This window comes from Thamnophis sirtalis, unplaced genomic scaffold (genome assembly GCF_051295495.1).
Source record: "Thamnophis sirtalis isolate CommonGarterSnake01/CBP01778 unplaced genomic scaffold, rThaSir2_p1.2 scaffold_5, whole genome shotgun sequence".
In the NCBI taxonomy this organism is placed as follows: Eukaryota; Metazoa; Chordata; class Lepidosauria; order Squamata; family Natricidae; genus Thamnophis; species Thamnophis sirtalis.
In genome coordinates, this window is record NW_028261385.1 from 55,774,913 (window position 1) to 55,799,379 (window position 24,467).

General features: G+C 36.7%; 2 protein-coding genes across 2 annotated transcripts in view; one reads left to right on the forward strand and one right to left on the reverse strand.

Annotated features, from left to right (window-relative positions):
* Positions 1-12,105, forward strand: part of SNX24 (sorting nexin 24) — a 70,070-nt gene extending 57,965 nt beyond the window's left edge. The window contains exons 4-7 of the mRNA XM_014055983.2: positions 6,642-6,736; positions 7,558-7,590; positions 8,655-8,719; positions 10,281-12,105. Coding sequence (XP_013911458.1) covers positions 6,642-6,736; positions 7,558-7,590; positions 8,655-8,719; positions 10,281-10,351 — 264 coding nt within the window. The 3' untranslated portion in view covers positions 10,352-12,105. The remainder of the gene's footprint in view (positions 1-6,641; positions 6,737-7,557; positions 7,591-8,654; positions 8,720-10,280) is intronic.
* A 113-nt stretch (positions 12,106-12,218) lies between these two features.
* PPIC (peptidylprolyl isomerase C) lies at positions 12,219-23,526 on the reverse strand. The gene is made up of 5 exons (XM_087715845.1): positions 23,378-23,526; positions 16,101-16,214; positions 14,693-14,786; positions 13,331-13,515; positions 12,219-12,987 (listed from the first exon to the last, which is right to left on the reverse strand). The coding sequence occupies exons 1-5, from the start codon at positions 23,486-23,488 to the stop codon at positions 12,853-12,855; spliced, it is 639 nt and encodes a 212-aa protein (XP_087571971.1). The 5' UTR covers positions 23,489-23,526; the 3' UTR covers positions 12,219-12,852.
* Between the last annotated feature and the right edge of the window lie 941 nt (positions 23,527-24,467).

The following is a 24,467-nucleotide window of genomic DNA, read 5'->3' on the forward strand; positions in this document are numbered from 1 at the left end:
AAAAGGAATATTTGAATCCTTTTATCCTTCTCTCCCTCCCTTCCATCGGCCAGTAGCACGTGATAATATTTTCTATATGGGTATTTTGATTGTTTTCTTAAATTGTGAAGAAAATAAGCTCTAACTTATTTCACCCTAACAGCTGACCACTAACAGAATCTTAAAACATTGCTGAAGAAATGGGAATAAGCTTTTTTTTTTAAATACAGTCCTATTCTGCGAAAGAACAAAACTAGTATGAATTAGGAAGGCACATCTATTTTTCCTTTTTCTAAAAAAAAAAAAAACCTCACACAAAGCGGAAGGTTCATTCTTGGGTTAGAGGAAAAACATTCCAGACTGCTTCTTGACTTTCCAATGGGTGATATTCTTTTGCTAACTTTTTCTTTTATCATTGTTAGAGCCTTTTAAGCAACTGCCATAGACAAGGCAAACAGGAATATATACTACAAAATGCTCTATAAAGACTGCAGGTTGAAGTCCCAGTGGAGGCTGATGCTCCTGCTTTCTTACTGTAGCTAGAATGTATTGATTTTTTTTCCTCCCCCATTTTAGCTGCACCACTGAATTAGATATTGCGAAGCATCTTTCCTTGTGAAGACAGGAAAAACTGTCATGAACTTTTTCACCCTAACAATAGGGCATTTCAGACTAAAAGATTGCAATAACGATTGAAGCCTTCAAAAACAAAGCTGCTTAATGTATCCCACACTGACTGTTCCTGCCCAAAAGATAGCTGTAGATCATGAGGAAATAGGATGGCAGATTGGGGAGGGTGGCATGCATTTTTAGAGCTGTTTTGTGTGTTAAAAAGAAAATCAATTGATGAAAACAATGCAGTTCTCTGGTGCGTTCTCAGGTTATCACAGTGGTCTCGTCCAAGTTCTCAGCAAGCTGTTCAGTTACTGTTATAATTGGCTGATGAGTAGGTTTGGACCTAGCTAGAATGCCAGAGTTCGATTTCATGGTGTCCTCTGTGAAGATGTGTCACCATTTAAATCCTAGCTGTAGTGACATTTTTTTTAAAAAAGGAAGCTCATGGGAAATCATTATGCTGTTTATATGTCTCCCATCCTGGAGAACATTATCCTATGATATTTTAGCGCTGTTTTCTAGTGCATGATGGTATCTAGCGAAGGTTAAGGCAGAACAAGTCCCTTTGCAATTTTGTGACTATATTTCACTTACTGAAGGAGAAAAGATAACTGACAATTAAGAATTCAGAATGTCACCAGGAAACATGTTCAGCTGACCAACAAATCCTCTGGGAGGATGCTTTTTATGAACCTAAGAAGATAGAAAAATTGGGATATTATGGTTTTGTTATATAACATCCTTTCTTAAGGCTGAATCATTTCTAGTAAACATTCCTAGGTTTTTAAAAAAATACTCTCAGTGTAGTTAATTAATCATAATTAATATAAAGGAAGCAATGAAAACATCACATAAACAATGTTATTTTGATTTCTTTCTAGTTTATGTATTATCTTTATGTTTATGTAATCACTTCATTTTTACATGTAGTTGGATCTAGACTTACCAAAACCAGTCTTTTTCTAAAGCAGTGTTTCCATGATAGAATTTGGCATCCCATTCCCCTCCCCTCCTCCAAAGCTTTCTTTGAAATATCTGGAATTTTAGAAATACTTTGGAAAGTATAGCTTTTTGATTTGCTTTTCTATAGTAGCCTACCAAATTCATTCCCACTTTTCTTCCAGATTTCATCCCTAAATATTATAATTCTAACACTACTTTTTCCTTCTCTAAGGATTATTTAAGTGTCATCACATTTTGTTTTAAAATCTAGCCTAGACAGTGTTTTATTAGTGATTGGGTGATGCTGAACCATTCATTGTCTGTCACCCTGACTCAACTAACAGCATTATTGTTGTGAAGAAAATAGGAGGAGAAAGCAATATTAGGAAAGTTCACTACCTCAAATTATTTATAAAAATAAAATAAATAATAATAAAGGCGGGATACTATTTTTTCTCACATCTGGACTAAGGATTCACCCTCCCTTTCTCTACTACTTTCAAACAGCTATCATTGGTGCTGCTACTAATGAATCATCAATTAGTGTGTGAGAAGAGTGGGTTTCATACTACAGAATGAAAAATTCGCTGATTATGAAAATAAAATTTTGATGTGGAGATATTTTGTATAAGTTAAGTATATTTATATCTTCCCGCTTCTGGTGGCCTAGTTTTCAAAATAATATATAATACAGGTAGTCCTTGACTTACAACCTTTCATTTAATGACTGTTCAAAGTTACAACAGCATGAAAATTGACTCCTGACCATTTTTCACACTTAACAACATTTGCAGAATTCCCAAGGTCACATGATCAGAATTTGGCTCTTGGCAACTGGCTAAGTTATGATAGTTGCAGTGTCCCGGGGTCCTGTGATCACCTTTTACAACCTTCTGACAAGCAAAGTTGGGGGGATCAGATTCACTTAACTGTATTACTAATTTCACATCTGCAGTGAATCACTTTACTATTGCAAGAAAGATCGTAAAATGGGACAAAACTCACTTAAAAACTGTCCTGCTTTGCACCAGAAATTTGGGGCTCAATTTTTATTGTAAATCAAAGGCTACCTGTATGACAAAAAAATTGACAAATATTCCTAAGGTTTAGGAAAAATAATGGAAATGATTGCATCAAGCAAAAACAAACCAGCCCAAAACATTGATATAAATATGTGAATTGCTTTAACAGGCATGTTTTGAAAACAAAAGATTAGAGTGTTTGGTAGAGAAGTTTTTTCCAAAATATTCATCTTCAACAACAATAACAACTTTTAACAAACCCATAATCCCTTGCGGGGTGGAGTCTGAGGAATTGAATGGAGCAAACAGAGTGTTTAATGGCCGCCTTCCTGCCGCCAATGCGGAGTATCTGCCTCTACCTAGGATTGAACCCACAACCTTCTGTTTGTGAGGTGAGAGCTCCACCTCTAGTCCACCACACTACTCCCTATTTCCAAAATACCATTAATGTGCAATATATTCATGAATATCAAGCTACAATTGCCATAATACCTAAACATAAACCATTTTGTCAATGGCTGTTGGGAACTGAAATCTGAGAAAATTTGGAGTGCTCAAGTCCCCACTTTTACTTACAGAGACAAGCAAATATCAAATCTATAATTTCAGGTCCTGGCTTGTTCAGTTAAATCAAGCATTCCAAATTTTCAAAGCCTACAGTTCTTTAAAGGTTTCATCACAACTTCCCTAGTCCCTCCTAATGCAGCTGCCAAATCACAACTTTGAATATAAAATTAAAAAGTCATTATACATAAGTAGCAATCATATTCATTTTATTTATTTAGTTTAATTATATTTTATTAATTTAATTCTGCTCCTGGCCTTGTATAATTGTTTTTCCTGATTCTTCTTCATATGACCCTTGGCGTATCACGATCCCCCTTCCCCTACCCTGAGTTACCATAAAATTTAACCATGGATCTATAGCAGTGGTGGGTTCCTACCGGCTCGGCTGAACAGGTAGTGGTTTAGCAGCCTTGATCGCTGGGACCAGCAGTGGCCCAGGCCTGCTACCCCCCGAACACTGAACAATTTTTAATGCACTGTGCATGTGTGCACAGTGTGCATCAAGCGCATGTGCGAATCGCACACAAGCGAAACGGCAGTAGTGCCTGCCTGAACCCACCCCCGATCTGTCTGCTATACTATCAGAATTATTATTAAAAACAAAATCCGAAGTTGATGCTTTTAAGCCACATTTGGAAGACAAGAAAGGAAAATTCATAAGCTTGAGGTCCATTCATGGAATGCTGAAGTACAATTTAGGATTAACTCTGAAGTCAGCCAATAAAAATATATTATTAGTGACTTTGTAGCCCAGATACACTCCAATAGATCTAAATGACCTACAGAGAAAAGCTTTTCTTTTCACTATATTAAAAGTGTATTTAATTGCCTGCAGAGTTTTTTCAATATTTTCCCTCAATACCTAGATTAGTGACTATTAGGACTTTGTTTTGCTTGAGTTAACAGTCTGTATTGTTATTCCGTTCACATATCCTTTAACTTACATCCCCCATCCCCCCTCCTTCTGTGAATAACTAAAATGCAAAGCAAGATGAATTTTGTAGCAGTAGAGTGCTGATTTTACAAAATGCAAATGAAAAAGACATTTAATGTAGAATTCTCATGTAAAGGTGAACTGAAAGGCTTTCTAAATACCAGAAAATAAGAGTTTCAGCCAAGGTGGTCAGCAGTTGTATGAGATGCAACTCAACCTACCAATACCTGCTGGCCTGGAAGAAGCCATCCAATGACTGTTGGCATGTCCAGATAAAGCATAGCCAACAATCTGAAGCAGCTGGGTGTGTATTTTAAGAACAAGACTGGGAATGGGTGGTAATCATGGAAATATATTCCAAAATTGTCTGCTGGCTTTTAAAATTTTATTTATCTTTGGCAAACCTACCAGATTAGCAGTTTGGCCAACTGGCAGGGAACTGTATACCCATCAGATCTGGACAGTTTCAGTTTGGGGGAAAATATATATATTTACTTTTCTTTCTAATTCATCGTTTTTATATAATTACCTGATCTTCTTAAAAAAAATAGAACTAGGGTTTAAATCTACAGAAGAGTTAAGAGCTTACAAAGTAAAATATACTGATATCATATTTCCCTTTTCTTTTAATTGAAGTGTATTTTCTGTTCTGAGCATATTTTCTTCACTTTTTCTTTGTTGTGGCACCCAACCAAATAATGGCCTTATGGATGGTTGTAATAGAGTCTGAATTACTATAGGCGGTGTGAACAAATGAACTTTTAGCCAGCCCTACAAGACTCTTATCCTATAACAGTGATGGCGAACTTTTTTGTAAAGGCGTGCCAAATTGTGTGGGTGCTATCACGCATGCGTACCCACACCTGCAATCCAATGTGCCCCTCACATCTGTGCAAATGCATACAACCCCTGCACATGCGTGCACAATCCCCCCTCCCCCCGCACACACACGGGTGGGTGGAGTTTTTGCTTTCCTCAGGCTCCAGAGGCTTTCCTGAAAATCAGTTGGCCGGCACGCACATGCACGCTAGAGCGGATGGCTCGCATGCCGGCAAATTTAGCTCTGCATGCCACCTATGGCACACATATCATAGGTTCACCATCACACTCCTATAAGCAGCAGTATAATTTGACTGCATTGATCAAGACTGTCTTCTACTTCTTCACTACTATTGCTCTTGACTTTGTTTTCTCATCCAAAATCAATATGATATGCTTCAGGATAAACATTTTTCATTAGATGATTTCCTTTGTGTGAAATTGTAAATTTAAAAAAATCATTTCTCAGTTTTTTTATAAAAATAGTTTTTTGTAATTTTTTGGGAGGGAAATGACTTGCACGGACATTAAAACAGATAAATGATAAATTAATATTTTGATAAATGAGCATTTAAGTACAATAGACCAGCTTGATGCTGTGATTAAAATGCTGGACTAGAATCAGGGAGATCCAGTATGAAGTTCCTCCTTAGCCATGGAAAGTCACTGAATGACTGGGCCAGCTATTTTTCACTGGCCAATCTTTCTTATAAGACTGCTGTGGGTAAAAAATGGGAGAAAGGAGTGTTCCTAACTGCCATTTTGAACTTCTGAAGAAGAGGCAGGATATAAATCTAGTAAATACTGTATACATATTATGTGGAAACAGTCAAACATATAAAGTTGGTCTGGAGCCGTGGTGGCAGAATGACTAGGGTGCTGTACTGGAGACTACTTCTGCTGACTGCCGGTTGACTGCAATTCGGCAGTTCGAATCTCACCCGGTTCAAGGTTGACTCAGCCTTCCATCCTTCTGAAGTCGGTAAAATGAGGACCCAGATTGTTGGGGTCAACATGCTGACTCTGTAAACTGCTTAGAGACGGCTATAAAGCACTGTGAAGCAGTATATAAGTCTAAGTGCTATTGCTATCCTCTTAATGAAAGGCTTCTTTTTCTTTCTTTTCAATATCTTCTTTATGCCAGGGACCTTTTTCTATGATCTATTTGCAGCCCTTGAATTAAGTTGAGCTTATCTCTTGGTCTATCAGAATCTTAATTCAAACCTCTCTATCAAATTATGTATTTTTTCTAGAGTGATATACTTCTCATTCTGTCCTTGTTAATAGTACCATAGTAAGAAAGGATAACTTTTGATTGTAACATTCCCAAATTAGAAATATGTTAGAAAATGTTTGATAAATGAGTATTTAACAATTATAGACATCTTTAAATGTATTGCTAATTGCTTCCTTATAAAATGATTATGGGTTACATCATCAATTATTTCTTATGAAATATATGGATTTAATCTCCACTGAACTTTGCATTGATTGTCACTTGGACCGGTGATCTTGCACTTAGTCAAGGTGTTTGAGATGAATCTGTGTGTTGTATGCTGATCTATCAAATCAAACACTTCCCTGTCCTTGTTAAAACACATTAAATCTTTCATTAATGAAGCCAGCTAGACTCCCAGATAATCAGAAGACATTTCCCTGGCTGCTGTGATGGATGAATGTTTTTCAGATTCCACTAGCAAAATGACTACTGGATGTGATCATGTTAGACTAAGTGCATTATTTTTATTATTATTTTATTATAGAGTATTGTTTTAGAAAATGAAGAACTTCCCAAGATGTTTCTTGATTTTCTCAACGTTCGCCATTTTCCTTCTCTCCCAAAAGCAGAAAGTTGTGGGTAAGAATTTTATCCAAAAAGTTCAAAATACAACAAAATACAATAAATTTACAATTACAATTTCCCTTTATTAATTAAAAATTTCATTCACAATTTGTCTCAAAATATTAGATTATTTCCTTAAATATGGCACTTAAAAATGTTCAAGAAATTCTTCAATGATTCTGTTTTGAATATAAAACAAGGAAATTCTTATTTAATATGTTTTGGCATTACCATGCTGAGACAGTGAATTTGACTTCATATCTAAGTATTTGGTATAATTTTGCATTAATCTGATTCAGTAATTCCTCCAGGTTTAGAAGCTTTGCTGACAATGCAGGTCCCTTCTTTAGAAATCTCTCATTTATTTCAGTAGAAGGAGTTTATGTATGTCTATATTCTTTTGAAAAAATACAATTTTTATACTAAAAAATGCTTTGGGACATTTGAACATATGTGACCTCTGAAATAGTATTGAAATGACACTAAAAAAATTGGGTGTGTAGGGTTAAGCGTTCATTATCATAAAAATGGAAAGCAGCTGGCATTAAAATAGAAGTTATTTTAAAAATATTTACAGTAGAATAATTTAAAAATAATTTGGATAGCTGCTAGGATGTCTTTGGATAAAGGATCATAAAAGTTCAGGTGGCAGCCATTACATGCAATTGAGCCTGTTTTTTAACGTGGATTTTAGACACACTTGGGACAGCTGGCTACAGGAAGGCATAAGGCAGTGTTAAAATCTGTTTTAAAGAGAATTAAAGTTTTGCCATTCCTTTTGTGGAGTATATATTTTATATGTGTATATTCTAATATTTTAACAAATTATATTCCAGTTCTTTTGAAGAAACGGAGTCTGAAGAATCAAGGTAAGACATTTGTATTCTTAAGTGTTTTTATATGTATCAGATGTGAGAGGATTAAGAAAATTATTTGTACATTGCAACAGATATGATGAAGACATACACTTTTTTTTTCATTTTTTAACAAGAAGCAGCGTACAAAGATTTTAGGAGCCACAGTTTTGTATTGCTCTTTTGAATTGGAATTTTTTAAAACTGATTATATTGAAGTTAATCAAACATTTAACATTGCATGGTTAAATGTACTCATCCCCAGTTAATTTTGAAAGAGAGCCTAACAGAATATTTTAAGGAGGATTTATCTGTTACAGTCTCATTATGTTGATTTTTGGCTGTTATCTGTCAGTTTTTTTTATCTTACGTGAATTAACACGTTTGTATTTATATTTATATTTCCTTTTTCCAGATTTCCTATGTAGGTATTTCTGAACCAGAAAAACCTAGACTTCCCGATACGCTACTATTATAGCAATTCTGGTTTTGATGCCTAGAAATTAAATTTATATGCAGTTAAATCAGGTTATAGTACTATTTTCCTGCCCACAGATTTATATGATGATACGAGTTTTCCTTCTTTATTTACATATTTTGTGTAACAGATGGGTAGGAAAATTATGATACTTTCTTTAAGTGTCCTAAATCCACACAAGTTCTAGCAGCGGAAATAAATTAATGTTGAAGTCTTAAGAAAAAAAAAGGAATTGAAGTTGCTGACAACTGCAATCTTGAACTACTTACTTTATCCTGAGATTATTTCCAGACAAGCTACATAACAACCAAACCAGTTTTAGTACTGTGATCATTGGTCCCCTTGCAAGAAATTAAACCGCTCTGGACTCAGCTGGATTAGGTTCTGAGTAAATACATACCTATTCCTCGTATTATATGTGATCTTCTGCATGTAAGCATTATTCCTTGATGATGTTTTTTCCCCCTTTCCCATAAAACTGATTTATATATATAAGCGGTATTCCTACCCGGTTCTACTGCCTTACTTTATCAAAGCTAGTTTGTAATGTATTTGGTTTAGTGTCCCTTGATGCTGATATTCCTGTTCTTGACCTTTACAGCAAACTGTCCCACCAGCCTGTGTTGCTGTTCCTAAGGGATCCATATGTCTTGCCTACAGCCAATGGTAATCAGACCTGTCATCCATTAACAGCTCTTTACTGATCTGCCCCATACCACAAAAACCACATTGTTATAAATGTATGTTGAGCACAAATTCTAATAATTTGGCAATACATCAGGAGTTATTTTAATGCTGTTTAAAGTAATTGCTGAAAAATGATTTTTATTTTTTTTGCAGACAGCCCTCCTACAAATAAAAATTAAAAAGATATTGTTATCTTGGCTCTCTCCTACATCAATAGCAAAGCTCTTGGAAGTAAATTTCAAATGGAATGGAATCTTGTAGCACTGCTAATATTTTGATAAGGATTATAAAAACAAATAGTTGGATGAAAAATCTTTTTTGTGTTCTGATATGTTGTGTCTTTTTATTGTAGCTTATGATATTTCACATAACCTTTGCTAGTTTCCCCCCTTCAAATATTCCCAATATCATGATTTTAGACTGTGAAGTGATATCATGATTTTAGACTGTGAAGTGAGCAAAATTAGATGTCTCCAGTACAGTTTATGTTCAAACTAAGTCTTAAACTCCCTTCATCTTTAAGGTATAAAATGTACTTGCTGTTGTGATTGATATGGGCTGGGATATAGTACAAAAGAAAGGGTATTTAATTACTCACTCTTGTAATAGTTTCTTCGGTTAAATTAATCTTGCCATTTACTGTTAATTGTGGAAAGTAAAGGCTACAGAAAAAGAGCTTTGGAAAAGAAATTGGAATTGGAATTATTAGCATGGAATAATTGATTCCCTGGCTGAAATAAAATCACTGCCCTTACCAAATTATGCTATTTTGAATGCTTTTTGTAAAGTTTTACACTCAAACAGAAAATAAAGCACTAGCCCAGTATGAAAATGTGGGTACAATAAAGCCAACTTTATTAAGAATGTATACATACATTGAAAAATATTCTTTTAAGCACCCCAAAAAATAAACCTCAGTCACATTTTTTTACTGAAATTTTCCTTCTTGTTAATATTTTGTTTTGATTCCTGTATCTGTTGTAGTGATTAACTTTGCTTAAGTTCTTTCTAGGACTTTCTCCAAAAGTTCTCAAGATCCATTTAAAAAAAAAACTTTGTCATTTTCCTGCTCTAGAGATGTTTGTGTGACAGCATTAAGCCTCTTCCAGTCAACTTGGACAAAACTGTGCTGTAAACTATAGTGGAAAAACTGCCGCAGACTATTCCCAGTAGAAATCTTGGAATTCCTTCAAGTGTATTGAGATTTTGTTAGAAATTGAATTGCCAGTGTAATCCATCTTCCTTGTGAGAAAAGATTCAGATAAAGAGCTGGAGCCTAGCAGCATTAAGTATTAGAACATCCCTTTAAATCAATAAGCTGCAAATCTGGCAGTGCATTCAAGCAATGCCCAGTGCTACACTAAAGTGGGTTCCTGCTGAAACAGCATTACTAATAACAAATTCTGAGCAAAGATAAACAGGGTGGTGATGCAATATCCTAAATTACACCAGGCTTCGCCTTGTTAGGTTCTACAAAAACATTTATATTGTATTGACATATGTAAGAAAGCAGTTTTTCTTCTCTCTTTTTTTTCCCCAGATGACTTTCCAAATGTAGTTATTGAAGGCATTCTCCATGGATTGTTTTATCCTCACCTACAACCCAGGTAGAAAATGGATTTCGACGGAAAATAATCAGAGTAAATTCAAGTTGTGTTCCTCGATGCAGGGTTTTGGAGGCTTTTTTTTTAAAAGTAAAAATCAAAATACTGAAGCATGATACTGAAGCCTGTGTTCGAAGATGGAACTTTGGGGATTTTTTTAATTGTATCACTAAAAATGGCTGCTTTTCAAGATTATGAACAGGGGAAAACGCTACTCAGTTGAACCTGTATATTAAACTCTAAATACTTAAATTTTAAAACCGCTGACAAAATGCCAAATTACACTAACTTTCATCATGTATTTATAATTTTTGTGTCTGTGATAAATCATTATCCTAATTCTTTTGTCTCAGCATTGTATCCACTGCTGGCAGAGGATACATAAAATATAATAGCATGGATGACTAAAAACTGTAAATGTTAAAAAATAACTATGAAAACTGGAAATGCAATATAAGCTCACTGTATCAGTATTTCTGATGTTATATCACGTAAGTATTATTTTAAGAACAGAGATGCTAACAGTTTGGTTCAGTTTTATGTCATAAACTCGGCTGCAATACTTTTATTAGCCTATGCTTAATGTCATTTTGAAAATTTTGTTAATTTCTAACCTTTTGAAATATAAATAATAATAAACATGATTAATAAAAATAATTAGCCAGTCCAGGGGCAATTCAACTTGACTCCTGTTTGCAGCTCCTGGAACTTTCCCTAATTTTATTTGCTAAAAATTGAGCAGTTTCCCAAAGATTTGAGATGGAAGTACATTAAAAAAATATACTCAAAACTATACAAATATGCATTAACACAATTTAAAAATAAGAAACCATTAGCAGGCCCAGGAAAAAAATGAAAATAATGCTTCCACCCAAATGTATGGTAAAAATCTGCCCATTTTGACCTCATCCCCAAAGGTTTATCCATCCTATCAACACTGCAAATCAACATTGTTTCTCAACATATGAAATTCAAAATAATGCTAAAACCACAATGAAATAATGAATGTAAAAATACTAACTTCTTGGTCATATGTCCATCTACCACTTTGTCAGTTTTGAGTACATGTGCCATAGCTGGGAAATATTGAGGATGGAGCTGTAACATACTATGCTTAACTTGGGGGATTCACGTCTACCATAACAACTATGACTCTGCCATTGGGTACCTGGCACAGTACAACATGTTGTAGTTATGCTTTTCAAATACAGTTGCTGTCAGAGATGTTTTCCTATCTCTCAGTTGTCCTGGCAGATCATTCTCTGGGCAGCTTTAGGTTGGCCACTGGAATGAACTTTAACCAATGTTAAAATGACTTCCTGAATGCCATTGGGGATTTTCCATCTTCTCTGTCAGCGATACTGTCAAACCTTATCAAGCAGTAGATATTATTGCTTAAAGAGGCAACACCAGGTGCAGACAGTACATTCACATCTTCTTCAAAGCAGCTTTCCTGCCTCGGATCCAAATACTGTGAACCTGTCAAGAAGAGACTTCTTAAAAATAGCTTCATTTTTTGAAGTCCATTTGCCTGTCACCCAGGAGAGAATTTTCTCCAATGCTGAACAAAATTCAATTCCCTGTTTCATTCAGCCCCAACATTCTTCCACTATCTTGAAATAAGTCTAGACTTTTATGGTCAAGCCTTTTCACTCTGAATTGGTTTAATAGTGATGGGTTCATGTTTTTCTTCTTATTGTTAGCTGTAATGAATATGGGCAGAAATATGGAAAATAATTGACAATAAATGATATTCTTGTCTTCGTGTATGTTATTGCTATTGTGTTGGGTATAGAAAATGAAAATATATTTACATCTTTTAAACCTAATTAGTCTTGGATTAGTAAAAAAAATATGCATGACAAAATAAAGCATTGTTTTAAAACAGGTGGTTTTCACCAGTGGTTTAATATTTTCACATAAGGTAAGTAAGCAAGATTTAAATGATAAATTTATAAAATTAATATGTAACTATAATAATGACATATTTTGCATTTTGACAAATTCGAAACAAAGTTGAAATGAAATAAAATCTATGTATTGTTGAAGGATATGATGCAAGGTATTTGTCATATCAGTATAATTTGTTTAATTACGTAGTAATTCTTCCTTGTCTATTTTCAGATTCATAAATTAGGAAATCCACACAATATGTGCTATAGACTTGCCTGTTGAATAAGTGGGGGGTTGTTCAAAGTTTTAAAATTACTAGGCAAAGATGTTAAAGATATTCATAAGATATTAATATTCATAAGATATTAATATTCATAAAGTATTAATAAGATACTAATAAACAAAAAACAAGGGACTACAAACATGTATACTATAAAGACATATCTCTTTAAATCAACCCTAGAAAGGCAATATCATAGCATTTCCTCATTTAATACCCAGGTATTTTCTGTTACCTGCAAGATCATGTTGTACAGTCTCTGCAAAGTATTTTCTGATAGAAGCCTCACACAATGATAACCAGACGTGCTTGCTGCTCAGTTGCTTCTATTTCTGTCAACTTCTCCAATCATCTACTTCAACCACAAAAGGTTCTTTTACATCTATTTTTCCACTGTTAATGATCACACAGTCCTGAAGAGGCTGGTCATAGTCATCTGTTGCCTGAAGTTCAATATCATGTACTACAGACTAAAGAGAGAGTGGCTTTTGATGAAAAGGAAAAACAAGGTATGAAACACTCAACAAATAAGACACATGCTGTAGTCTAAATTTTGTGGGATTTTTCACTTTAGAGGTTTTATACCTCTTCATCCGTGATGGTGAACCTATGGCACGCGTACCAGAGGTGGTATGCAACGCCTTCTCTGATGGCACATGAGCTGTTGCCCCACTTCAGCTCCGCTGCGCATGTGTGCACACCCCGTCAGCCAGCTGGTCTTTGGATCTCTGCTGCGCATGCGCGGGGGAGGGCACGTGCAGGTAGGGACCTATTCTATTTCTAATAAATAAAAGCATTGCAGAATTCACCTACCATTCCATCAATTACTTTTCCAAATACTACATGCTTTCCATCTAACCAGCCAGGCTTTGTTACAGCAATGAAGAACTGAGAGCCATTAGTGTCTGGGCCAGAATTAGCCATGCTGACCCAGCCAATGCCATAGTGCTTCAGCTTGAAGTTTTCATCAGGAAACCGATCTCCATAGATGCTTCTTCCTAGATTAAAAAATAATGGTTTTCATCAGAAGAAGCAAGGCTATTAAAAGCATTGTTTAGAAAATTTTACAGTACAGGACACTTGCTGGTAGAGTTATGCAGTGTGTGTGTGTGTGTGTGTGTGTGTGTGTGTGTTTTGTCAAAGGATCTGGTATGCCCAAATATGCACCTCGTATGCCCTGGTATGTTCTCCCATATTTGGCCATACCAGGTGCTTTGACAAAAGAAAAAACACCTAATCATTCCCCTGGCTGAGCTGATAAGGAAGGAGAGCTTGTGGCTTAGAGGTTAACATAACTGCCTAATATGTAAAAACAGCCCTAGTTCAAATTCCAACAAGGTTATGGCTAGCTGATGAGAGCTAAATAGCTTGAAATAGATCTATACTAGTCTCCATTTATTTATCAGCAAAAATGCAACAATTGCACACACACAGACACACACACACACACACACATATATATGTGTGTGTGTGTCTGTGTCTGTGTGTGTGTTTTATTTGTGCTGATAAATAAATAAAAGAAGACTAGTATAGATCTATTTCAAGCTATTTAGCTCTCATCAGCTAGCCATACCCTTACTGGGATTCGAACCTGTGCTGTATTGCATCTTAGGCAAACGTCCTAGCCATTAAGGCACAGGTCTCCTCCATATATATATATATTAAAGCTATATCATATGTACCCTTATTGTACCCATATATATATGGCTATATATATATATATATATATATATATATATATATATATATATATATATATATATATATATATATATATATATATATATATATATATATATGTACAATAAGGGTACATATGATATAGCTTTAATTTGGCTTATTTATTCATTTATTTATTTTTCATTGCTGTAGCCTTCCATCTCAATCAAGTGACTCTGGCAGCAAACAGTGCTAAAACAATTAAAAACTGTCAAAAATAAACAAAGATAGCAACCAAGTTAATTATCATAATAATCGTCAGTCAAGCCGAGAAATGAGGCCCTTAATTCAGGAGCACATAGCCAGGTTTTTAAAGCCTCATGATAGGCCAATAAAGTTGAGGCCAATCTAATCTGTGAAGGATGGTCCAAAGGGCAGGGGCTACAACAGTCAAAGACACATCTTCTAGTATTTGGACCTGGCAACATGAATAGTCTCTAAAGAAAGCAGTGTTACCTCCAGTACCATCTCCAGCGGTGAAGTCACCTCCTTGAATCATAAAATCTTTGATTACGCGATGAAATTTGCTTCCTTTATAACCAAATCCTTTCTAAAATTTAAAATGACAGAGTTGCAGTTCAGTAAAGTGACTACAATTAAACAATGGATGCAATTAAATGTTTAATAAGACAACTAGTGTGTGTGTGGTCATTTAATTTAACTGAGGAAAAAGATCAGAACATTCTGTTAGTGATAGTCAGATATACACCCACCCAAAGCTTAATTGTGACCCACCCTTTCTATCTGAGATTCAATACTGCCATACTTCTTACTACTATCTTGAATGTTCATCACTTGACTCTCTTACTTGGTGAACTGGATGCTGTGCCTTTGACAGCCTCCAGTTCTCAAATGTTTGAGAAAAACATTTTTCTCAAAGAGTTTGGAGCACAATTCTTTGAGTAAGGAATGTATCTATGGGTTCCTTCCCAAAAGAGGCCAACCAGAATCAACAACTCTAAGATTATAAACATATAATTGCACTGCTGCTTAATGCTATGATGTATGACCTCCTTAGATTTGTTGTAAAAGATCAACCTCCAGGAAGTTCAAATTTTTGAATGGCTAATGTATAACTTGCATTAGAGAACATTTGTAGCTCAGGGTTGAAATTGCTTGCACATGTTTTGTTAGCCAAACTAGATAATATCAGTGCTAGCCAATGATATTACCTAGTTTGGGTAATGAAACATTTGCAAGAAAACAATCAACCTCAGAGAGCACCAAGGACCCCTGCTTGTCTGAGAATCAAGTATGGGAACAAAACCTACCATGCACTTCAGACTGAACAATGAATCCTGCCACCAAAGAAAATCTTAGAAAATAATTCTCTAGAGAAAAATATTGAGAATTTGGACTGGTTGTGGTTCTATAGCCAACTTTTGCACATTATAAGACTTCAACTTTTTTACTTTCTGAGTCTCTCTACATGAGGTCAGACAAGACCCTCCTTTCTTTTCCCACTATAAATTTGGTGCTGAAACATTTAGCTGGAGATCATCCCCCTAAAGGTCTCCAAACCTGAGAAAGAAAGAAAAAACTATTCCTGAAAGTAACCTGCCAAGGCACCCAACACAATGACCAAATACAACAACCTTTCATTGAAACTAGGGAAAAGGCTTACTGTTTTTCTGATTACTACACTGGCATAACAACCAATTACTAGTTCTATTTACAAAATACTGACATTTGGATTTTTGGGGTTTGGCAAACCGGCTCGCTCTCTTTCTGCACCAAACCAGCCAAGCCTGGAGGAGAAGGTTCAAGACATCAACACTAAACTGAAATGGAAAACTTGAACTTTTGCTTATTGCTAGAAAATAATGGATAACTACTAATCAATATTTTTTTAAAAAACTCTTACCTCTCCAGTTGCAAGTTTAATGAAGTTTTCTGCCGTCTTGGGTACTACTTTCCCAAACAAGCCGATTACAATTCTGCCAGCATTTCTGTCACCAATCTGTATATCAAAGAATACCTGGAAATTTTCAAAAGTAGAAAAAGGAATCGCTGTCAATATGATATACTATTGTTAAGCTAGGCTATTTATTAGTTATTTACTAGAAGATAAAACAGTTATATTCAAATGTGTTGTAGAAGGAACTTTTCTAACGATCTTTGAGCAGCAAAAAGCTTGTTGGCTTATCGTTTCTCAATGTTTTCTCCCACTTCTCTGGACTATATTTATAGCATGGAGATGGAAATACCCACTTTATCAGTCTACCTTTTTCTGAATATAAAGAAATATTAGCTACACTTGTTTTCCATCATGAACTATGGAAACCAAGGCTTATACTTTTATAAACTTCCTATATTATGATCTCAGAGCTATATCAGGTGGATTACAAGTTAAGAAATATAACTATAAGTAAACCATAGAGCCAAATGTAACAATTCCTGACTCCCTAACATAAATACTCTTCAATATCTAGCCATGCTTCACAATTATTATTATTTTTCCCTTTATTGTTTTTAAAGTTTCTAATCAAGTTTCAAAACTATATGTCTGTTCAGAATGTTCAGTTCCAATTGGACTGCACTTGGTAGTAAAGGGCATTAACACAGTTTTAAAAAAACAAACTTTTTCAAACTTCATCATTTTGCATCAAAACCCCTATTTTTCAATGTTTCTCAGTGGTTTCATTTTGGTTCCTATCAATAGTCAAGCTATCCAAGTTCACTATTAAAGGAAGCAATATTCAGTTATTACAGTTATAATTAACAACCACAATTGAGCCCAAAATTTATGCTGTTAAGTGAGACATTTGTTAAGTGAGTTTTGTCTCATTTTACAATTTTTCTTGCCACAGTTGCTAAGTGAATAATTGCAGTTGTTAGTAACACTTGTTGTCAGTAACAACTGTTGTTATCTAATTCTGGCTTCCCCATTGACTTTGCTTGTCAGAAGTTTGCAAAAGCTGATCACATGATCCCAGGACATGGCAACTCTCCTAAATATGAATCAGTTGGCAAGCATCCAAATTTTGATCACATGACCATGGGGCTGCTGCAGTGCATGTAAGTGTGAAAAATGGTCATAAGTCATTTTTTTCATGGCTGTTGTATCTTTGAACGGTCACTAAACAAAATATTGTAAGTCGAGGACTACCTGATGATTTTTCACTTAACACACAACTACTTAGTTTAAATGTTATGATTTTGAGAGGGAACATACCAGCCTTCCCTTTAAAAAAATGAAAACAGCAATTAAAAACCACACTATTACCTAATGAATACATATCCTGCCCAATTACATAGGTTGTTGCATATAGTTTTATTTCTCAAAACTGCTTGCCTTCCCTACACATCATGGTCTTGGAGAAAGCTAAGAAATTACCTGAGGAACCATCTTGTCTAATCAGTGGGTACCATCAAGCAGGAGGAGTATTTAGGGACCATATCAGTTAGACTTTTTACTGGTGGGGTCTCTTGCCCCTCCCTAAGGCAGTATCTTGTGTTGTGGTACGCTGGCAGCCTGTGAAGCTGGCAGCAGAGTCGGACAGTGAGGAGGTGGGGGAGGAGTATGGGCCAGTCCTGGACTCTGGGAAAGGTTTGGATGAAATCTCTGCATCAGAGGCAGAGAGAGGGGCAAGGCCATCTGGGAGTTATGTGCTGACTCTGGAGTTTCCAGAGTTGGATGTCAGTGAGGCAGAGGAACGGAGAGCCTTTTCCCAGTACGCGCATGCACAGAGCTGCCAGAAGGCAAGAACAGTTAAGACAAAGGGGACTCAGGAGTAAGCCTTGGAGGTGATTGGCCCTTCCCATAGGACATAAAGGAGGAGCAAAGGCACATGAGCCTTTGCAGGAAGCAACTTTGTTCGTGCTGGTCAATTTAACTTCTGAAGTTCCTTTTTGATTCTTTGTTCCATGTGGCCTTGCAAGCTAATTGCAAATTATTTTTGGCAGCATTTGAAGGAAGATAAAGGTGAGTGCTTATCAGCGTTATCCTGAAAAACTTTGGCAGACTACTGTCGGACTCTTTACAACTATTTGTGACTCATTACGGGCTGTGAATGAACATAATTCACAGCCTTTGAAATAAAGGTTTTTGGGACAAAGCATGTGCTTTTTACTGTATCAGGAAGCCTAGGTCAGACATCTTGCTCCTAGAGGTGCGGTTAGCACTCATTTTGATTTTCTGGAACAGCATGTAGAGTTAGTTATGCCAATTGGCAGAAGGGTCGAAGACAGGTGTCATGAGGAATCCCTGAGGTGTCTAAGGGATGAAGGCGCTCCTGCCATCTTTTAACTTGACTGTTTTTATTCTGTTTGTTCTTCACTTTGTTTTAATTTAGCTTTTAATGATATCTCTTTTATACGGTTTTATGGATTCTATTTGTAAACTGCACAGAGTCACTTGGATGGTGAGATCGACTGTGTTTTAAAGTATTTATAAAATGCAATTCAAGCTTTACTGACTGTCCATTGGCTAGAAACCAGTACACAGAAGAATATTAAGCCATGATGGATGAACTTTGTTAATTGTTACCAGAATGTCAATTTTTTTTAAGATCACAGTTTCCATTGGGCAATGATCTCATAATGTCCTAAGCTCTCTTTCAGAAATATGTGAGGAAAGCAGAATAGGAGGGAGGGCTGGCAAAGCACAGAAATCATCCAGGTTTCAGGACTCCATAATTAGAACCTAGGGTTAAAGGTAGAGGCTCTTGAGTTTGGAAGCACAGATGGTTATATCATTATATTAACTGCATATGCTACAAAACAGGTATAAACATTAGCAATATTAGAAGGATACATAAATACATCCATCGTTCTTCTATGCTTTTCTTTTAAATGTCTATGTCAAGAAAAATCAGGATTCCTCATCAATTGGTCCTGATCTAATATCTATTGAAGTGTGCTATTTATTATAGTGACTAACTCTACCTAGTAAGGGAATTACAAATCCCCCCAAGTTCTGCAGATTGTCAAATGTTAGAACACACCTGGCTTTTGTTCTTTATTGCTCCAGCTAAATAACCAAGGCACAGCGATATCCCATAGTTCTGCATGAAATCAAACCATTTCCCAATGATCTAATTAAATACCCCAATATTTGAGAATAATATAAATATTTAGACAATTAATAAAAAGCAAATGCTACTTCAGGTCTCTTTACCAAGATTTGTTAATAACAAGAAAAATATATTTCTTTCTTCTATTTCTATAGCATCCCAATTCAACTAAGTGACTCTGGGTTGCTTACATTATGTTTGTGTTATCCCCTTTTTAATTCAGAAAACCACTGGTTTAATTTTTCTGAATAATTAATTCAACAGCATTGTATCACACAAGGGTCACACCAAGCAGAAAAAGATTTTCACTAAGCATGATTTATGAACAGAAGCAATGAATAACATATGGGCTTAAAGTACTAAAATATTGAAATCATAGTTGTTACTGGCTTCGTGATTATAGGCAAATAGGAACAAATGTTTTCTTTTTGGTACTCCATTCATACTCTAGCCAGAGGTGTCAAACTGGCGGCCCGGGGCCAGATGCATCATGCGCAGGCCATGCCCACTCCAGCTCTACAAAGGGGGAAAATGTCATAAAAGGCCACGTGACAGCAACATGACGTCATGAGTCTGACATCCATGCTCTAGCCAATCCACTGAGATACAAGGCAAGAGCAGCTAAGAGAAAAGTAGCTAATATTACTTTTCTTCATTACAAAAGTTTTTTGCAAATGCTATTTTCTTCTAGAATAGTGGATAATGATTATACAATACATGCAGTACCAGAGTCATTTCTCATCTAAAATTCTTCCCTTCTCCAATGAAATTTCTTAAAGTAAAAACAAATTGAAGGGAAACTATTCTCTTAAAATCAAATTTTAAGAAAAACCAAGAATAATATTTTTTAAGCTATAAGGTTGACAAAATCTTTTATCTATCTATCTATCTATCTATCTATCTATCTATCTATCTATCTATCTATCTATCTATCTATCTATCTATCTATCTGGCAGTCCAAGATTTTTCCTTGCTTTTTGCTCTTAATATTACATGTAAAAACATTCTGTAGAACTACATGGGGAGACACATCTTAAGAAATAATTTGAAAGCATGGAAGCAAAAGTCTTGTTCCTGTCATCTTATGCAGTTCTCACTAAACAATGTTAATACACAAATTACATTGACAAATCTTGGTGTGGGTTCTGTTCATATACACACATGCACACAGAAAGAATAATATGAGACAAGCAACTTTAAAATTATTGACCTTGCATTTACCATTTTTCTTCCCTACTACTTCTCATACATTCATAATTATAGTCTTGTTTAAATTTTAAGGGATGTGCATTTAAGGGATAAATCTTCCAGTTAGTTTCCAAGGTTGTATTGCCCTAACAAAGTCTACATATTTTAACCCAAATTCAACTGTAAGGCCACAGTCCAACTGCTACATGCCTCCAGATTAATGCTTTCACACAAATCAATGATATGTATCCAGCAGTGATGGCATCTTCCCCCAACTATAGAAATCTGATTCTTCATCTTTTGTCCACAAACATATTCACACAGGATCTTCACTACTGACTTCAAGTGTCTTATCTCACCCATTATTGAAGCAATGTAAAGCCTGCCCTCATTAGTGTTATTTCCGTGGAACAATACTTCAATGCCTCTAGAATGTGCTAAAGCTCATTCTTTCTATCTACTAACTGCAGCACAAAAAATACTACAGACATGGCCAACATTTATCTTTAGCTATTTTGGTTTTAAAGGTGTGTTTTCTCTGAATGTAAGTCTTGATGTATGAACATTCTACAACATATCATTAATAAAACAGATTTTGACAAAATTGTGGACTGGAATCTTCCCAGCTCTTACTGGCCAAGTTGCAGACCTCTGGTTAGAAATGGGAATAGCTCTTTCTGTATGGAAGATGGAATTAAACTTGGAAAAAGAGCAAGGTTGTCCTGACAGTTAGAACAATTAATCACAACTTGCCTCCAGAGGTTGTGAATGCCCCAACACTGGAAGTCTTTAAGAAGATGTTAGATAGCCATTTGTCTGAAATGGTATAGGGTTTCCTGCCTAGGCATGGGGTTCGATTAGAAGACCTCCAAGGTCCCTTCCAACTCTGCTATTGTATTGTATTGTACCAACTATCTATTAGTGGTTCTGACAGGAATCAGTGTGCTATAGTTCTTTTTGCTGTTCCTGCTAACAAGAAGTAGCAGATGACTCCATTTATTACTTTTGTGGTGAAGTTATTTTGAGTACTCCATGGATTACTTTGGGTACTGATTGCCATAGCTTGTTCCTGCCAACTGTCCTTTCCTTACAATTGATATTATTTGGAAGTGTGTGTGAAATTGGCAAGAGGTTTGCCCTAGCAAAAGCCCTAGCAAAAGGAAGATTAGTAGACCTGTGTACAAAAACAGTCCATCTTATAGGCCAGTGGGATGGATGACACACTATGGAATGAAGCAGGAGGGTGTTATCTTAGCATAGTCCTTCTCATTCTGTTCCACTGGCCTGGTCATTTTTGGACACATCTATATTGCTCTTCCAGTATGCAGAAATAGCCCAGGTACCAATACCCTAGACAGAGATATGCAGGAACTGTTAAGAAATAAAAAAAGATAACTTGGTTCTGAAAGGGAGGAAAGCTTAAGAAATTCAAAATAATCCTTATTCTTCTTGATATGAGACAGAACAAAGAAAAACTTTGGCAAACTACAAAATTATGTGATTGCTTTTTACAACAACAGAGTACAGGTAGTCGTCGAGTTATGACCACAACTGAACCCAAAATTTATGTTGCTAAGTGAAACAATCGTTAAGTTTGTCCCATTTTATGACTTTTCTTGCCACAATTAACTGGATCACTGCATTTGTTAGGTTACTAGCCTGGTTGTTGAGTGAATCTGGATTCCCCGTTGCCTTTGCTTGTCAGAAGTTTTCAGAAGCTGATCACATGACACCGCAACTGTCATAAGTATGAACCACTTGCCAAGCATCTGAATTTTGATCATGGGGATGCTGCAATGGTCCTAAATGTGAAAAACGGTCATAAGCCACCTTTTTTCAATAGCAATAGCAATAGCAATAGCAGTAGACTTATATACCGCTTCATAGGCCTTTCAGGCCTCTCTAAGCGGTTTACAGAGAGTCAGCATATTGCCCCCAACAATCTGGGTCCTCATTTTACCCACCTCGGAAGGATGGAAGGCTGAGTCAACCCTGAGCCGGTGAGATTTGAACCGCTGACCTGCTGATCTAGCAGTAGCCTGCAGTGCTGCATTTTAACCACTGCGCCACCTTGGCTCTTACAATGCCGTTGTAACTTTGAACGGTCACTAAATGAACATTGAGGACTCCCTGTATTATTTCTGTGACCCTTTGTGATGTCCGCTTCTGGAGCTGGCTATTTCAAGGCCGACATCAAGTGACAGACCATCTCAAGAATGTCAGCCAATCTTTAAAAAGTTTAACGCCTCCATGGTCACCCTTGCTCCTCCAAACCCTTTCCACTAGATCTTAAGGACAGGAGCAGTGACAGCTCAAGGGTGTTACATGTTACTGGGAAGAGGGCCAATTGACAAAGTCAATGAAGGCACAAGAGGGATGGGCAGACAAGAATATAAAATTGATGCAGGTAAGATCAGCTTTATTGTCATTTTTTACTGTGGGAATCCTGGCACACATTAAAACTGAAATTCTGCTGCCTGCTCTCTAAATGCTCACACATGCATAACACACTATATAGACATGCTCTATTCATACATGCGTATAGACCCTAAAGACATCCATACATATAAATAGATATCAATCCATGTCCATCTTGAATGCACAGGGGGAAAAGAAAGCTTGAGAGTTCATAAGATCAGTACCGCATTTGGGGGGGGAGGGAGCGCATTTGGGGGGGGAGGGACTGCATGGTTCTGCAATTCAAACGGGGTTTTGTGGGTGACGCTATAAAACCCTACAGATCGTGAATGAGGAAACGGCCGAGGGGGAAAAAAAAGAAAAGAAACAAGGCAGATGAGAAGCGCCTCGGAAACAGTCGAGGAAAAGCAGAGCGCAGGGCAGGAAGGCGTTAAGCTCCCGAAGTTAACTTTTCAGCCTCTGCAACGGGTGGGGAGGTGGAGAGGGGACGGGAGGCTCCTCGCTTCAGGGAGATAGTCACCTTAGCGGTCACGGTGGGTCCTCGCTTTCGGACGGTCTCGGCCCCTGGAACGCGTTCCCAGGCGCCCCAGAAAAGGCAGAGGAGCAGCAAGCGCGGCGCCAAGCGGTCCATCTTCCCGTCCTCTCCGCGACAGCCCAGCGCCTGCGCGGCTCTCCCTCGCGGCTGACACTCTGGCAGGGGCGGAGCAGCGCAGAGGGAAAGGCGCGGGCGGCGCTTCCAGTCGCGAAGGAACCGGTTTCCATGCTTTCGGTCCGTGGTGGGCTGCGGCGGATGGCCTTCTTTGCCTAGCCTGGAGGGTTAAGGTGGCTCCCAGCTGCGGGTGCGCCTGCGGATCTCCGGCGCTGAGCGTGGAGCGTCATTCAAATACCACATAGGACATTAGAATTAGAAGGATTCGAATTAGAACAGAGCTGGAAGGGACTTTGGAGGCCTTCTAGTCCAGCCCCCTGCTCAAGCAGGAGATCCTATACTGTTTCAGACAAGTGACTGTCAAGTCTCTTATTAAAAGCCTCCAGTGATGAAGCCCCCACGATTTCTGAAGGAAAGCTGTCCAAGAACATGAAGGACTTCTAGGACGGTCCTAACCTCCCAATTTTGAAATGAAATAAATGGACCTTATTTTTGCATTTGTTTTTCTTTTGCCCTAAACAAATTAGATGTTATTCAGAGGCAATTAATTATGTACTGTGTTTTACCCTAAATATTAGTACAGGTTTATAGCCTGCTGGCAACTGATGCAAGAAAAATACAGTGAATTTCTATAACTTTTTAATATAACATAATGTGTTTAAGTAGGTTTGTGTAAAACCTACTGTGGCTTATGTTACAGTATGGATTGTTTTTATCCAGCCTAGGGAGGCAATCCTATCTCATTTCAGAATATTGTTTTAGTTTCTCATCACAAAAGATCATCAGCATGCCAAGGACAGATTCCAAACATCTGGAATTGATTCTGGCATTTTATTTTTAGCACACAGCTTTCTCCTACAAACTTTGTGTGTGTGTTTATGTGTCTATATTTTTTTTATTCAATCGCATCCATTTCTTTGCATGATGTTCAGAAGTGGTTTGTTATTGCCTCTTTCCTAGG